Raw genomic sequence first — 16,579 nt, forward strand, 5'->3', positions numbered from 1 at the left:
TAGAAAATGTCACAAGGGAGAGAAGGAAAGAAAAATCAGCTTTATTTGTCACATGTCCATTGAAACATACAGTGAAATATGTTGTTTGCATCAAATCAAAGCAGAGAGAAGTGTGCCAAGTGTCACCACGCTTCTAGCGTTGATAATTCAGTAACCTTATCTATATCTTTTTGGAATGTGGGAGATTACCGGAATACCCAGAGGAAATACACACGGTAACGGGGTGAAAGTACAAACTCCTTACAGATAGCAGCGGAGAATTGAGCCCTGATCCGACAACTGGCACTGTAGAGTGTCGCGCTAACTGCTTCACGACCGTGCCATCCTCTACCTTACCGCGTTAGATGCTGAGGATGAGTTTTTTCTTCTCCCGGGCTGGGGAAACTAGAATTTAGCAGACCCTGAGACCGGATCATTTGGCCCTATGCAAACAATGATCTCCAAGAAAGCTGTCAATTTCTGTAAATTCTTTGTCGTTCTGAGTCAGAGTGAGTGGATTTGTTTAGGGCAAACAACAGGAATTCTGCAGATGCTGGAAATTCAAGCAACATACATCAAAGTTGCTGGTGAACGCAGCAGGCCAAGCAGCATCTATAGGAAGAGGCGCAGTCGACGTTTCAGGCCGAGACCCTTCGTCAGGACTAGATTTGTTTAGTGGGTTGTTCGGTGATTACTCACAATGAGCTGTGGTGATCAGTGACGGGCTCCCAGCAGTTTGCAGTGACTACTAGTGAGACGTCCCTTCTGATACAAATCCGGGTGGGGAGGTGAACTGTGAGGAAGACATAGAAGATGTGGACAGGTAAAGCAGGTGGGCAAGGTATTGTATCATTATACCATTTGGAAATATTGTATCATTTCTTAACGCACGCATTACTAAATGACAATAAAAGAGGACTGCGTGTCTTCATAATCTTAAAAAAAAGGTAGTGGCAGGAGTACTGTGAAGAAGAGAATGTTTTAAATGTGTAGATATATAAAACCATATGACGTAGGAGTTTAATTAGGCCATTTGGCCCATCGAGACTGTTCTGTCAATGCATCATGGCTGATTTATTAACCCTCTCAACCCCATTCTCCTGCCTCCTCACCATGATCTTTGACATTCTTAATAATGAAGTTCCTATGAGACTCCACTTTAAATATACCTTCTTGGTGGGCCAAATGGCTTAATTCAGCTCCTATGTTTTTTGGATTTGACAATGAATTCCATGAATTCACCACCCTCTGGCTAAGAAAATTCATCCTTAATCTGTCCTAAAAGAGACATCATTCTGTTCTGACGAGCTCCCTGGTCCAAGACTCTCCTCTGCACGTCCACTCCATCTGGGCCTTTCAATATTTGATAAGTTTCAATGATATTTCACCACCCCTCCCCCCCACATTCTTCTAAACTCCAGCGAATACTGGCGCAGAGCTATCATGCACTAACTCCGTTTCTTTCCCGGAACCATTCTCGTGAGCCACGGTCGCATCGCGGTTAGTGCGACACTACTACAGCTTGGAGCGTTCTGGAGTTCAATTCCACCGCCCTCTGTAAGGAGTCTCTGTACGCTCTCCCCATGGAATACACGTGTCTCCCCAGGTGCTCTTGGTTTCCTCCCACAGTCCAAAGACATACTAGGTTGGTTAATTAGTCATTTTAAATTGTCCTGTGATGAGGTTAGGGTTAATTGGGGGAGCTGGAGCAGCATGGCTTAAAGGGGCAGAAGGGCCTACTCCCCGCTGTGATGGTAAATAAATAAATAAGCCTCCCGAGGACCCTCTCCAAGGCCAACACGTTCTTTTATTTCAATACTCCCAGCGCAGTCTGACCAATGCTTTCTACCCTATTGATGCTCAAAATGTTGCTTCACAAAGCACAGAATATAATGGCTAGGTACAGTAAATGGTGTAAGGAAACAGCACTAGCCATAACAGCACAAGGCCATAAAACTATCTGCTGGGGGATCTCAGTGGACTGAGAAGCATTAATGGAGGCAAAGGAGTGGCCGATGTTTGGGGTGCACACCCGATGAGAGGAAGACTCCCACCCTCACACACATCCAGCTCCTGTCCCACTCACTCACGGCGACACGGGAGACAGCAGACGCTGGAATCTGGGGCAACACCCAGTCTGCTGGAGGAACTCGGTGGGTCCGGCAGTGTCTGTGGGGGATGAAGAAATTGTCAAGACCCGGCATCAGGACCGGGAAAGTCCACAGTTCCTTCCGCTGCACGGTTGCTGCCGGGTCCCCACCGCAGTTTGTGTTTCCGTCCCAGCGCCAGGGACTTGGGCTCGATCCTGACCGCCGGTGTTTTCAGTGAGGAGTCTGCACGTTCCCCCTGTGACCAAGTGGATTTCCCCCCCACAGACGTTCTGCTTTCCCCCCACATGAGGGTGGCATGGTAGCGGGTGTAACTACCAACAACCCTGCTTCAATTCCACCGCTCTCTGTAAGGAGTTTGCAGATGCTCCCTGTGACCGTTTGGGTTTTGTCCGATTACACCATTTCTTCCCAGGTTCCAAAGACATCCAGCTTAGTAGGTTACAAACAAGAGAAAATCTGCAGATGCTGGAAATCCGAGCAACACACACAAAATGCTAGAGGAACCCAGCAGGCCAGGCAGCATCTATGGAACAGGAGTACAGTCGACGTTTCAGGCCAAAACCTTTCGGCAAACTTCGAAGGGTTCTGATTCCTCGATGTATCTATGTGACAAAATGATCTGTCTGGATGGCATGTAGAGCAAAGTTTTCACTGTGACAACAGTAAACAAATTTACCAAATTACTCACAGTCAGAAAGACACAGGATGGAAATAGGCTCTCAGCCCAGTGGATCTGTGCTGACTCCATTCACCAGTCTAAATGTTCGAAGCCTGGCCTGCTGAGTTCCTCCAGCTTTTTGTACGCAGGTTAGTAGGTCGTCATGATCATTATCATCCTTATGTGCTCCATCTCCATGACCCTGATTGTTCCTGGCAAATTTTTTTACAGAAGGGGTTTGCCATTGCCTTCTGTTGGGCAGTGTCTTTACAAGATGGGTGACCCCAGCCACTATTAATACTCTTTAGCGATGGCCTTGCTTGGCGTCAGTGGTTGCACAACCAGGACTTGTGATACGCACCAGCTGCTACTACAGCCTTCCACTACCTGCTCCCGTGGCCTCACGTGACCCTGATCCGGTGGGGTGGGGGGGAGGCGCGGTGGCTAAGCAGACGCTACGTCTTGCCTAAGGGTGTCCCACAGGCCAGTAGAGGGGAGAAGCATCTTTCACCTCCTTTGGTAGATGCATATCTCCACCCCAACACCCAAGTTAATTGGTCGCATGGGCGTAATTGGGTGGCATGGGCTCGTTGGGCCTGTAATCGTGCTGTATCTCTAAAATCCCTTAGACACCCAGGGTCATTGAGTTAATTACCCGCTGTAAATTTCCATTCTTATGTGAGAATCTAGTGAACATTGATGGAACTATGAGCAAAATAAAATGTGTCACAGTTGAATTAGTCAAAAAATAGGTGAATGGTGTCAGTACAGATCCAATGGGCTGAAGGCCTAGTTCCACCCTCTGTCTTTCTGACTGTGCGTAATTTGGTAAATTTGTTTACTGTTGTCTCAGTGAAAACTTTGTTCTTCATGCCATCCAGACAGATCATTTTGTCACATCGGTACATCAAGGAATCAGGTTTATTATCACCGGCATGTGTCGTGGAATTTGTTAATTTAGCAGCAGCAGTTCTAGATTATATATTGCATTGAAGAAAAATAATAATGAATAAATAAATTACAGTATATGTATGTTGAATAGATTAAAAATTGTGCAAATACAGAAATAATATATATATTAAAAAAGTGAGGTAGTGTTCACGGGTTCAATGTCCATTTAGGAATCGGATGGCAGAGGGGAAGAAGCTGTTCCTGAATCGCTGAGTGTGTGCCTTCAGGCTTCAGGAGGTATAAAGGAAAGCAATAATGGAATGCAGAATAAAGTGTGCAGGCAGACAATAAGGTTCAAGGCTATGACAACATGGAGTGTGAGGAATACACACAACGTGCTGGAGGAGCTCAGCAGGTCAGGCAGCACCTATGGGTCTCGGCCGGAACCATCAACTGTATATTCCCATCTATAGGTGCTACCCGACCCACTGAGCTCTTCCAGCACGTTGTGTGTATTGGTCCAGATTAACAGCCGCTGCAGTAACCCTTGTGTCATAGAGTGAGAGGTTACGGTCCACCGTGTTGCACAAGAGAGCCATTCCATAGTCTTGTAACAGCTGGAGAGAAGCTGTCCTTGATCCTGGTTTCAAGCCGTGTATCTTCTGCCCAGTAGGAATTGGAAGAAGAGGGAATGTCTGGGGTGAGTGGGGTCTGATTGTGCTGGCTGATTTACTGAGGCAGCGAGGAGTGTAGACGGAGTCCATAGAGGGGAATCTGGTTCCTGTGATGCGCCAAAACTCTCTGCAGTTTCCTGTAGTCTTAATTCTGCAGGCATTGTCCAGACTATAGGAATGAAGCCTGGAGCCTTTCACTGCCCGAGACAAGCAGGTTGGAATGCGGGAGGGACTGGGGTGAGAAGGGAGGGTGGCAGGGAGCTGTCGGCTGGACTTGCATTTCAGTGACGGTGGGGGGAAGGGGGGCAGGCGTTAATCTCTTAGCCTGCGGCAGATCAGTGAACCTGTGGCTTTAGCCAGGCCTGGACAGTGTACCGTTGTCATGGAGACTAAATCCAGTGTGTGTGCTGTCAAGAAATCCAAGCCCCACGTTTAAAGGAACAGTCCTACCACAAACCTTGGGCACTGGAAAATAGAACTGGCGGATACACCTGGCTTAGGGATAAATGATCGTCAAATTGGACAGCACGGTAGCAGAATGCCGGTGATTCGAGTTCAATGCCCGTCACTACTTGTAAGGAGTTTGTACTTTCTCCCCATGACTACATGGGATTCCTCCGGGTGCTGCGGTTTCTTCCCACATTCCAAGTATACCTGGGTTAGTAAGCTTACAAACTGCATGTTCTCGGGCTGCCTTGGTTGTTGACGCAAACGACACATTTCTCCGTATGTTTTGATGTACGTGTGACAAACAAAGCCAATCTTTAGCGTCGTGTAACACACAAAGTGCCGGAGGAAATTAGCAGCTATGGAGAGGATTATCGAAAGCGTTGATGCTTCGAGCCAAAACCCTCTATCAGGACACTTTAAATTGTTCTTGACTGCTGACGGTCTGAATTTGCTCTCGCTTTCTGTTTTTGAGAGTCATTAAACCACTCTACATTTTTACACTCGCCCTGATTCATATGTAACAGGCAGCAGGAGATTGATTATTAATTCAGGGGCAGTCCAGGACAATTTGGCGGGCTTGGTAACGACGCATTAACAGCCCATGGAGGGGTTTAACTGGAGAGAAGCCGTTCCTGCTAGCGAAGCGATAGCGGCCCGCAACGCACAGGTTTGAAATCATCTGCAAACAGCTTCTGGGGGCATTTAACAGAAAATAATCAAGTCCTGCTCTGGGGACACGTAGTTGGTTGTAGTTTTCAAAAGGGAATTGGATAAATATTTGGAATTTAAGAAACAAATTGGACTTTGCGATTGTTTGGATTTCTCTACAAACTTATTGCAAACTCTGCGTCCAAATCTCTCCCCCTCCCTTCCTCCCCTCCTCCCCCTCCCTGCCTCCCCCCTCCCTTCCTCCCTTCCTCCCCCTCCCTTCCTCCCCCTCCCTTCCTCCCCCTCCCTTCCTCCCCCTCCCTTCCTCCCCCCTCCCTTCCTCCCCCCTCCCTTCCTCCCCCCTCCCTTCCTCCCCCCTCCCTTCCTCCCCCCTCCCTTCCTCCCCCCTCCCTTCCTCCCTTCCTCCCCCCTCCCTTCCTCCCTTCCTCCCTCCCCCTTTCCCTTTCCCCTTTCCCTTTCCCTTTCCCCTTTCCCCTTTTCCCCTTTTCCCCTTTCCCCTTTCCCCTTTCCCCTTCCCCCTTCCTCTTCACCCTCCCCTCCCTCCATTCACCTCTCCCCCTCTCCCTTCCTCTCTCCCCTTATCCCCCCCACTCTCCTTTCTTTTGTCCCCTTCTCAATTACAATGCTTACAATACTTTTGGACGGGAACATTGGAAGTGTGTCTGATTTGGGCAGATGGGATGAGCAGAGATGGATACCACATTTGACACAGACTAGCCAGGCCTGAAATGCCCATTCCTGTGCCGGCCGTATCTGTGACTCCCAAAACAATCTTTGCTTTTCCTGTATGAGGAGAAAGTGGATCTTCCACAGCTGAGAACATCAGTAGAGATGATTGAAGGGAGAGATAGATAGAGCATGGGGCCTGCAGGGAAGCTTTATAAGGATGATAGTGAAGAAACAAGAGTTTCCACAGATGGGTTGAATTCTCTTTCGGGAGGTCAGCTGAGAGGTGATCTAACAAAGGCTTTAAGAGTTTCGAAAAGAGAGACAGAGCTGGGCCAGACCATACAACTGCTATGGTATTAAACCATGAGATAAAACAGTGGAATTAAGCCATTCAGCCCATCGAGCGATCAACATTCTATCATGGTTGATTTATCAAAAATCTTAGTCTTTGTAATTTTTCAATGTTTATATTGTATTTCTCTGTTCTACTGTAAGTAAATGAATCTCGAGGTTGTATATGGTAATATATACATGCTTTGATGATAACATTTACTTTGAACTTTGATTTATTTTTCCACTCAACCACATTTTCTGCCTTCTCCTCAAACCTTTGATGCCCTTACTAAAGAAGAACCTTGCCAAACTTTCTCTGCAACATTCTATTCCTCATTCTGTTACCGTTTTTCCATGGTACCACCTCAGAGTACTCAATGTTTTTGAAGCAATGGCACACAAAACGAAGTTTTTCCACTTTAACGCAGAATATGAACCCCTCCCCCACCCCGCTTCTTCCCCCTCTGCCATTTCTGAACAGTCCATGTCTGCTTCCACGCTGATCCACTTTCAAACTATTTATTTGTTTATTTTAACCTGTAGTAATTATTAATGCCTTGCACTATGTTGCTGCCAAAAAACAAGTTTCTCGACATAGAGTATGTCAGTGATGGTAAACCTGGTTCTGATACTCAAAAAGTCATAGCACAGAAATGGCCAGTACAGAAACAGGCCTTTCGGCTCAACCAGTCCACGCTCAACTATTATTCTGTCTAATCCCATTAACCTGCACCTGGACCCTCCCCTCCATTTATCTATCCAAATTCCAAATTTCAGATTTCTCTGAACTGTTGAAATCAAACCCACATCCATCACTTCTGTTGGCAGTTTGTTCTGCACTCTCGCCACACTCCGAGTAAAGAAATCTCCCCTCGTGTTCTCCTTAAACATCTCACCTTTTACCCTTAACCCATGACCTGTAGTTCCTGAGGTTGAAAGGAATGCGCCACCTTGCAAGCGGCCCACCCATCCCGTCAGGCGCCTCCTGTTCCCCGTCAGAGATCTCCGCGTGGGCCGCGTCTGCTGCCTCAGGACCCAGGGAGTCTCTCTGAAGAAGGTGCTCTTCACACCCGCACTGTGTGGAAGAGGGAGCAGCTTCTGGTACAACTGGTTAGGTCGGTCACCTCCAGTCTCTGCAGGAGCTGGGAGGGATAGACAAAATGCTTCACTTAGAACACTCCCCTGCTTCATAGATAGAAAAACAATCGTGCAACAATAGCTTGCTTATGCAACGACAACCACGTGCATTTATTTAGCATTGCAAAAGAGACAACCTAAAGTATACAAGTGATTCTGGACACTAGGCCCGAGGCCTGTGATATACAGGCATTTCTGTTGAGCATAAGACACGTGTAGGAGTAGAATTGGGCAATTCGAGCTGCTCCGCCATTTGATCAAGCCTAATTTATTTTTTCTCTCAACTCCATTCTCCTGCCGACTCCCCATAATGGGGCAGCACGGTAGCATAGTTGTTGGCGCAACGCTTTACAGTACCAGCGATCCGGGTTCAATTCCCACCACTACCTGTAAGGAGTTTGTACGTTCTCCCTGTGATTGCATAGGTTTCCTCCGAGTGCTCTGGTTTCTTCCCACAGTCCAAAGACGTACCGGTTGGTAGGTTACTTGGTCAATGTAAGTTGTCCTGTGATTAGGCTGGGGTTAAATCGGGGGATTGCTGGGCGGTGTGGCTCAGAGGGCCTACTCCACGTTGTATCCCAATAAATAAATGAAATAATATTTGATGCCCTTAATGATCAAGGACCAACCACAGCCAATCACCCCAGGATAGAGTGATTGGCTGTGGTGTTCACCTAAGCAAGAAGGCTCAAGTCACCCAGGCAGAGCATCGCGAGGAATGCCACACAGTTAGTCAGAAAGACACATGCAGACACCACACAGTGTCAGAGGTCAGGATTTCAGGATTGAAGCCAGGTCCCTGAGACAGTAGCTTGACCAGCCACACCCAGTGCACTTGAAGGTCCTGCAGGAAGGGTGGGGGAGTGGGGGCGGGCACAATGAGACATCATTGCACCTTGTGTGAGAGTTGTGTGTGAACAGCCCCTGAATGCATTTAAGGATAGGAAAGTTCAAAGCAAATTTAGTATTAGAATATGTATATGTCACCATGCGTACACTGTATGTGTGTATCTACTACAGAATCAAATACTGACAAATAGCCAATGTGCGAATGGAAACTGTGCAAATACAAATATATATATATTTATAGGCATCCGTTAGTCTCGTGAGACCATGGATTTACGCCTTGGAAGGTTTCCACGGCGCAGGCCTGGGCAAGGTTGTATGGAAGACCGGCAGTTGCCCATGCTACAAGTCTCCCCTCTCCATGCCACTGATGTTGTCCAAGGGAAGGGCATTAGGACCGATACAGCTTGGCACCGGTGTTGTCGCAGAGCAATGTGTGGTTAAGTGCCTTGCTCAAGGACACAACACACTGCCTCAGCTGAGGCTTGAACTAGCGACCTTCAGATCACTAGACGAACACCTTAACCACTGTATATAATACAGTAAATAAATAGTACTGAGAACCTGAGTTGCAGGGACCTTGAGAGAGTGCCCAGCTCGTAGGTTGTGGAATCAGCCCAGTGCTGAGGAGAGTGAAGTTATCCACATGGTTCAAGAGCCTGTTGTTTGAGGGGTAATAACTGCTCCTGAACCTGGTGGTGTGGGACCTAAGGCTCCTGTACCCCTTGCCAGATGGCAGCTGCGAGACGAGAGCATAGCCTGGATGTTAGGGGGTCCTTGATGATGGATGTTTCCTGGACTTGAGGTCCTTAGTAATGGGTTCAGTAGGTTTAGATTTTATTCCCTGGAGCGTAGTATAAGGGGGAGAGATTTGACTGAGGTATCCAAAATTATGAGGGTTGTGGATAGGGTAACTACAAGCAAGCTTTTTTCTTCTCAGGTTGGGTGAGACTAGAGTAGAGGTGACAGGTTAAGGGTGATAGGTGAAATATTTAAGGGAAACCAAAGGGGGATTTTCTTCACAGGTGGAATGAACTGTCAGAAGGTTTGATTTCACCATTTAAGAGGGGTTTGGATAAATACACAGATGGGAAGGGTATGGAGGGCAAGGTTTGATGCAACGAGGCAGAATAACATTTGAGCATGGACTAGTTAGGGCAAAGGGCCTGTTTCTGTGCTGAGGTGCCCTATGACTCCTTCCCCTAGAGCACCTTTACCAGGGAGACTGCAGTTGTTCAGGAACGAAAGCGTAGCTTCACCGTCTCCAGGGCAGTTGTAGATGGGCAATAAACAGTGGCCTTGCAATAAACAAAGAAATGGAAAAAGAGATGAAAGATGAGCTCTTTTTGTCACATAAACATCGAAACATACAGTGAAATGTGTCATTTGCATCAGCAGTCTGAGGTTGTGCTGGGCAGTCAGCGTGTTATCATGCTTTTGAGACAAACATGGTAACCCTAACCTGTAGGTATTTGGAATGTGGGAGGAAACAGGAGCACCAGGAGGAAACCCATGCAGTTACAGGGAGAACGTACAAACTCCTTACGGGCAGTGGCGGGCGTTGAATCCCCCTCCGTGGCGCTGTAAGGCGTTACGCTGTGCTATCGTGCCGCCGGTGACTGCCAGTCGCGTTCTTTATGAGCGTGGGCGGAGTGGTGTTTATTGACTCGGAGTTAACCCTTTGTATCTCTGCAGACATGACGCTGCTGTCTGTTGACCACGCCTCCCTCAGGCCACGGCAGGCCTCGGCAGCAGTAGAGAGACCCCAGCAGAAGATGATGGAGAAGAGGGCGAAGGTGATCGAGGAGCTACTGCAGACCGAGGCCGACTACATTAAGGACCTGGAGATGTGTGTGGAGAACGTGCTCGTCCCACTGCAAGCCAAGCAGGCGAGGGGTGTTTCCCAGGTGGGTAGACTTGATGTCCTGGAGGGTGAGGGGTGGAAATGTTGGGATGGAAATGAGACAGATTCTTTGGGTCTCAAAGGCAAGGATTCTGGACACACAGTTTTAACAATAAGGATGGGGAGAGTGAGAAACGTTTCAGCTCACATCCTCCTGCTTAAACTCACCCGAGGGTGCTGCTTGGCCAGTGACCTGGCTGTTGCGTTGCCTTGAGTAAGTGCCACTCCAACAGAACCCGTGAAGCTTGGCACCAGTCAGGGCCCGGTAGCCTGCTTGATTGGCAGTCCATTCACCAATCCGATCCTGCATTGTAGCTGCAGAACTCGGTGCACACCCTCACTTAGGCCACCCGCATGGCTCCTGGCAGACTCGCCAGACCCACCACGTGGTAGTGTGAGATTTAGCATAATATTTTACAATGACGGCTTTAGATCGGGGTGCAAATCCTGCCACTGTCTGCAAAGAGTTTGCACGTTCTCCCCTTGACCACCCGAGTTGTACAGGTTAGGGTTAGTAATTCGTGGACGTGCTACACTGGTGCCAGAAGTATGGCATTACTCACAGGCTGACCCCTAGCACGTCTTCGGACCGTGTTGGTCATACGACGTAGGAACAGAATTAGGCCATTCAGCCCCTCGAGTCTGCTCCACCATTCCGTAACGGCTGATCCCGGATCCCACTCAACCCCATACACCCGGCTTCTCGCTATATCCTTCAATGCCCTGATCGATCAGGAAGTGATCAAATTCCGCCTTACATGTACCCACAGACTTGGCCTCCACCACAGACTGTGACAGAGCGTTCCACAGACTCACTACTCTCTGGCTGAAAAAACAAAATTCCTCCTTACCTCTTTTCTAAGAGGTCGCCCCTCAATGTTGAGGCTGTGCCCTCTGGTTCTGGTTGTTGATGTGAATGGCGTATTCCACTGTATGTTTCATTGTACAAATGGTAATTAAAAGCTAATCTTTATCAAAGTGATACGGGTGGAAAGCACGTGGGAACCTGCACTTCTCTTTGCAAATTCTCCACTAAGTCGTACACCAGACCTACTCTCAAACACAAGGTTCTGCAGATGCTGGTAATCTTAACGTAACACACACAAAATGCTGGAAGAACTCAGCAGGTCAGGCAGCGTCTATGGAGAGGAATAAACTTTCAACATTTTGGGCCAAGACCCTTCATCAGCACTGGAAATGAAAGGGGGCAGAGGCCAGAAACCTGTCCAGTGCTGATGAAGGGTCTCAGCCTGAAAAGTCGACTGATAATTGCCCTCTGTAGATGCTGACTGACTTGCTGTGTCCTGCCGGTTTTGTGAGTGTTATACACAGCGACTCCCTTGTTGTGGCAGCCTTGCTATTGTCCATAGCGCAGAGCAGTGTTCCGCCCCCTCCCCCCCAATTCCCCTCCCTCAGTACTGCCCCTCCTATGGCTCCCTGGTTCCCGCTCCTCCCAGGAAGTTTTCATCCTCAGCTATTCCTGAGGATCCCTGCAGACACTGGAATATGGAACAACACTCCAGCCATTGGATGAATTCAACAGCCGAACGGCATCTGTGGGGTGGGGGGAAGGAATCGTTGACATTTCAAGTCAAAACACTTGAACTGAAATGTGGACAATTCCTTCCTTCCCACAGATGCTGCTCGACCCTCTGAAATCCTCCAGTAGATTGTTTGTACCACCTGAAGATTCCCTCCCCCCCTCCACCCCATGTGTGACAGCCAGTGGACCCTGACCCTCAGTTAATAGCCCTCACCCTCTCTTCCCTCAGCTGCAGCAAGTAGATTGCGAAGCTCTCTTCGGGAACATCCAGACCGTCATCGAGGTCTCCAAGCGGCTGCTCGAGGAGCTGGAGGAAAAGGACACCATAGGTATGGTATATCACTCCCCACTGGGGCAAAAGGGAGAGGGGAAGGCTAGAGACAAGTGAATCAACTCCCAACGTTCAGAGCAAGTCGGAGCAGGAGGAAGATATGCAGCCCTTCAAATGTACTCAGTCGTTCAGCGAATTAATTGCTGATTTCCACTGGCCTTCTGTTCCCAGTGGCTCAGAGTGAATCAAAGTCTGCTTCATTATCAGTGTCTTACTTTGTGAAATTTGTTGTTTTGCAGCAGCAGTGCAGTGCAATACATAAAACTTACCATAAATTACAATAAGGTATATAAAAATGCAAAAAGGGAGGAAAAACAGTGAGGTCGTGTTCATGGGCCGTTTAGAAATCTGATGGCAGAGGGGAAGAAACTGTTCCTAAAATGTTGAGCGTGGGTCTTCAGGCTCCCATAGCTCTTCCCTGATGGTAGCGATGAGAAGAGGACATGCCCCCTTTATGGTGGATGCTGCCTTCTTGAGCATCGCCTTTGGAAGACGTGCTGAGGAGGCTAGTGCCCGTGATGCAGTTGGTGACCACTCCATACCAGACGGTGACGCAGCCAGATGGAATGCTCTCCACGGTATATCTGTAGAAATTTGCTAGAGTCTTTGGTAACCTACCAAGTCGTCTCAAACTCGCTGTGCCCAGGATAGATCTCCAGAGATGCTGACACCCAGGAAATTGAAGCCGCTCCCTCTTTCCACTGCTGATCCTTCGATGAGGACTTGTGTGTGTTCTCCCAAATTCCCTGATTTGATAAAATTGACTTATGAAGTAATTCTCAGTAGTTGGATGAAGTGAAAAACATTGTTTTGCATGCCATCCAGACAGATAATTCCATACGTTAGTACGTTATTGCAGTACGAAATGAAAGCGATAACAGAATGCAGATGCAGTGTTAGAGCTACAGACAAGAGTGACAATAAGGTGCATGGACCACGTTGATATCAGGAGTTCATCTTTATCCTGTACAAGGCTTTCCACAGCAGTGGAAATAGAAGCTTTCATGGTTGGGTTGAGTTGTTCTCTGATCTTGGCAATTTAGTTGCAAACGTTTCGTCACCATGTGAGGAGACATTGTAAGTGCGCTGTCGACTGAGGTGTGTCCTTCTTCTTCTTCTTGTTTTACGGCGGTTGGCACCCAGCTTTGAATGCTTGGCTTTTATATATACTTACCAATCAGCCGATTGGTTGTCATTTCAGAAACTCAGTTGTGATGTGGGAGGAAACTGGCCATGTGGCCAATCAGTGATGAGATTTCCTCTCCACATCACAACCATCAACCGCCTGAGCTGCACATCTCCTGAATTATTTCCAGAAGCTTTTATATTTTCTGCCCAGTGGAAGGGGGAGAAGAGAGCATGTCTGGGGGTGGTTGGGTGGAGTGTTTGATTATGTTGTCTGCTATCCCAGGCTGGGAGGAGGCATAGATGGAGCTTATGAAGGGAAGGCTTCATGATGGGCTGAGCTGTGTTCTCAATTGTCTACAGTTGTGTGCGGTGTTGGGCAGAGCATTATTGTTCCAAGTGCACCTGTAAAAATTGGTTCGGGTCATCAGGGCTGAATTCCTTAGCCTTTTGAGGGCTAGGGGGCGCTAGTGTGAAAAACAAGAGAAAATCTGCAGATGCTGGATAACCAAGGCAAAACACACAAAATGCTGGAGGAACTCAGCAGGTCAGGCAGCATCTATGGAAATGAATAAACAGCTGACGTTTCGGGCGAGATCTTTTGGCTGTTTATCCGTTTCCGTAGATGCTGCCTGACCTGTTTGAGTTCCTCCAGCATTTTGCGAGTCTCGATTATAACGTCCGTGTGGCTGGAGCAGGACAAAATGTCGGTGATATTTACATCTGGGAACTTGAAGCTCTCAACTACTTCTCCCTTGCCACCACTGATGCGGAGAGTGGTGTTCACTCCAGCTGCTGTTTTGATGCCACGTCACTCGCCTCCGCACCAGGGGTAACAGTTGTTCAATGCAAAATGCTGAATCTTCTAGCTTGGGGCCTTCTTCCTGTACTAACTCCCAATCCCTCGATTCCTTTCACAACTAACAATCCGTTGATCTATGTTGTGATGGTATCAGAGTGCATGGTTCTCCTGGTGTACCATTTCAATTACGTTCTTGCTTTGGGGACGGCACGGTGATCATAATGCTATTACAGCAGTTCAGTTCCCACTGCTGTAAGGAGTTTGTGCTGTTTGGTTTCCTAGTGACCGCGTGGGCTTCCTCTGGGAGCCCTGGTTTCCTCCCAAACACCAAAGGCTGGCAGGTTAGTCGGTTGATTTATCACTTGGGCAGTGCAAAGTCATTGGCCTGTTTCCTTAACAAATAGCAGCAGCCACCACAGGCCATTTGTCCCCTTCCAATACTATTGTGGCTGATATCCTCTTTCCTGTACAAGCCTCATATCCCTCAATTTCCTTCATCTGTCTGCGGAAGAGCAGCCTTCCACAGCTTGTAGGAGTCCTGCTGAAGGGTCTTGGCCTGAAATGTCGACTGACTGTTTTCCATAGATGCTGCCTGGTCTGCTGATTTCCTCCGGCATTTTGTGTGTGTTGCTTGGAGCTTGTAGGGGGCAGGTTGTGGTGGTGGTTGTTGGAATCTATAGGGCAGCATTTGTAAATTCTTTAATGATCTTATCTGGTGAGATCATTTTCCCCCCCCCCCCCCCAGATTTGTGTGTCAGTTTTCCATCCTGACCTGCACCTTGGAATCGGTTTGTTATTGTCACAAGTTACAGTGAAAAACTTGTGTGTTGTTCATACAGATCAGATCCTCATTGAGGGAGTGTAAGATAAAGTAATAACAATGCACGATAAAGTGTAAGAGTTACAGAGAAGGTGCAGTGCAGGTAAATGATAAAGTGCAAGATGGTAATGAGGTAGATTGTGAGGTCAAGAGTCCATCTTATCATACAAGAGGTTTGTTCAAGAATCTGATAACAGTTGGGCATAAGCTGCCCTTGGGACTGGTGGTACGTGCTTACAGCCTTTTGTTTCTTCTGTCTGCTGGGAGGGAAGAGAAGAGAGAGTGTCTAGGGTGGATGGGGGTTTTGATTATGTTAGCTCCTTTACCAAGGTAGCAACAAGTGTGGACAGAGTGCATGAGGGGAGGCTAGATTCCATGGTGTACATCAGAACATACAGCATGTCAATGTACAGAGAATGGGGCTGAGAGGGAAAATGGGTTAGCCATGGCTTAATTCTGCTCCGCTGTCTTATGGTCTTATAAAACCCGTTTTTTGTGTCAGTGACACAGTCCAAGGATATTCTGGGGACAGCCACAAGTGTTACTGTGCTTCCAGCACCAACATAGCATGCCCGCAACTTACCAACGCTAATCCCGTACGAGTGTCGGAGGAAACCAAACCGGAGCACCCGGAGGAAACCCACGCAGTCACGGGGAGAACATGCAAACTCCGCACAGACAGTAGCGGAATTGAACCAGGTTTGCTGGTGCTGTGGAGGGAGGATGTTTGTACTTTGGGTGGGGAATATCCAGGATGGAAGCAGGCAGCCAACGATGATGGTGGGAAGGTTAATTTAGGGCTGGCACAGTGGTGTAGCAGGGAGAACTGCCGTCTCACAGCTCCAGTGACACGGGTTCAAGCCCGACCTTGGGTGACTTCTGGGATGTCTTCATGCAGAGCTTTCTAAACTCTGGATTATTTCAAAAGCAGAAAACAATCCCAAATAGGACAGGAAATGCTGGAAGTGCTCACAAGGTTGGCCACTATCTATGCCGCCTTAATGCTAAAGTCAAGCTTGCATGCGTCATATGCACAAGTAAGTACATGTTTGCAAAGGTGTATTGTGAAACTTACTTGCAGCAGCATTACAGATATGTAGCATCAGATAAAGAGCATTCTCAAGAAAAAAGAACAGAAAGAAAACAATTAGATTGAAAAAAGTCCGTGTCAGTGCAAAGTGGTCATAATGTTGTTAAACTGTAGTGATCAGGGTTGCGCTGGTTGGTTCAAGAACAGAATTGTTGAAGGGAAGTAGCTGTTCCTGAACGTGGTGGTGTGGGACTTCAGGCTTCCGTACCTCCTGCCCGATGGTAGCTGCAAGAAGATGGCATGACCCAGACTGAGTTGGTGGGGTAGCTGTAAGAAGATGGCATGGCCCAGATTGGGTTTGTGTGGTAGCTGCAAGAAGATGGCATGACCCAGACTGGATTGGTGTGGTAGCTGCAAGAAAATGGCATGGCCCAGATTGGGTTTGTGTGGTAGCTGCAAGAAGATGGCATGACCCAGACTGGATTGGTGTGCTACAGTCTTAAGAAAAGGTTTGTGAACCCTTTGCAATTACCTGGTTTTCTGCATTATTGCTCATAAAAATGTGGTCTGACCTTCATCTAAGTCACAATAATAGACAAACACAATCT

At 47.8% G+C, this 16,579-nt stretch overlaps 1 protein-coding gene across 3 annotated transcripts in view; it reads left to right on the forward strand.

Moving 5' to 3' along the window:
- dnmbp (dynamin binding protein) overlaps window positions 1-16,579 on the forward strand; it is a 139,878-nt gene that overhangs the window by 91,488 nt on the left and 31,811 nt on the right. For all 3 annotated transcript variants that reach the window (XM_063071335.1, XM_063071336.1, XM_063071337.1), the window contains 2 exons: window positions 10,113-10,324; window positions 12,093-12,192. In XM_063071335.1, coding sequence (XP_062927405.1) covers window positions 10,113-10,324; window positions 12,093-12,192 — 312 coding nt within the window. The remainder of the gene's footprint in view (window positions 1-10,112; window positions 10,325-12,092; window positions 12,193-16,579) is intronic.

This window comes from Mobula hypostoma, chromosome 19, assembly GCF_963921235.1.
Source record: "Mobula hypostoma chromosome 19, sMobHyp1.1, whole genome shotgun sequence".
Lineage (NCBI taxonomy): Eukaryota > Metazoa > Chordata > Chondrichthyes > Myliobatiformes > Myliobatidae > Mobula > Mobula hypostoma.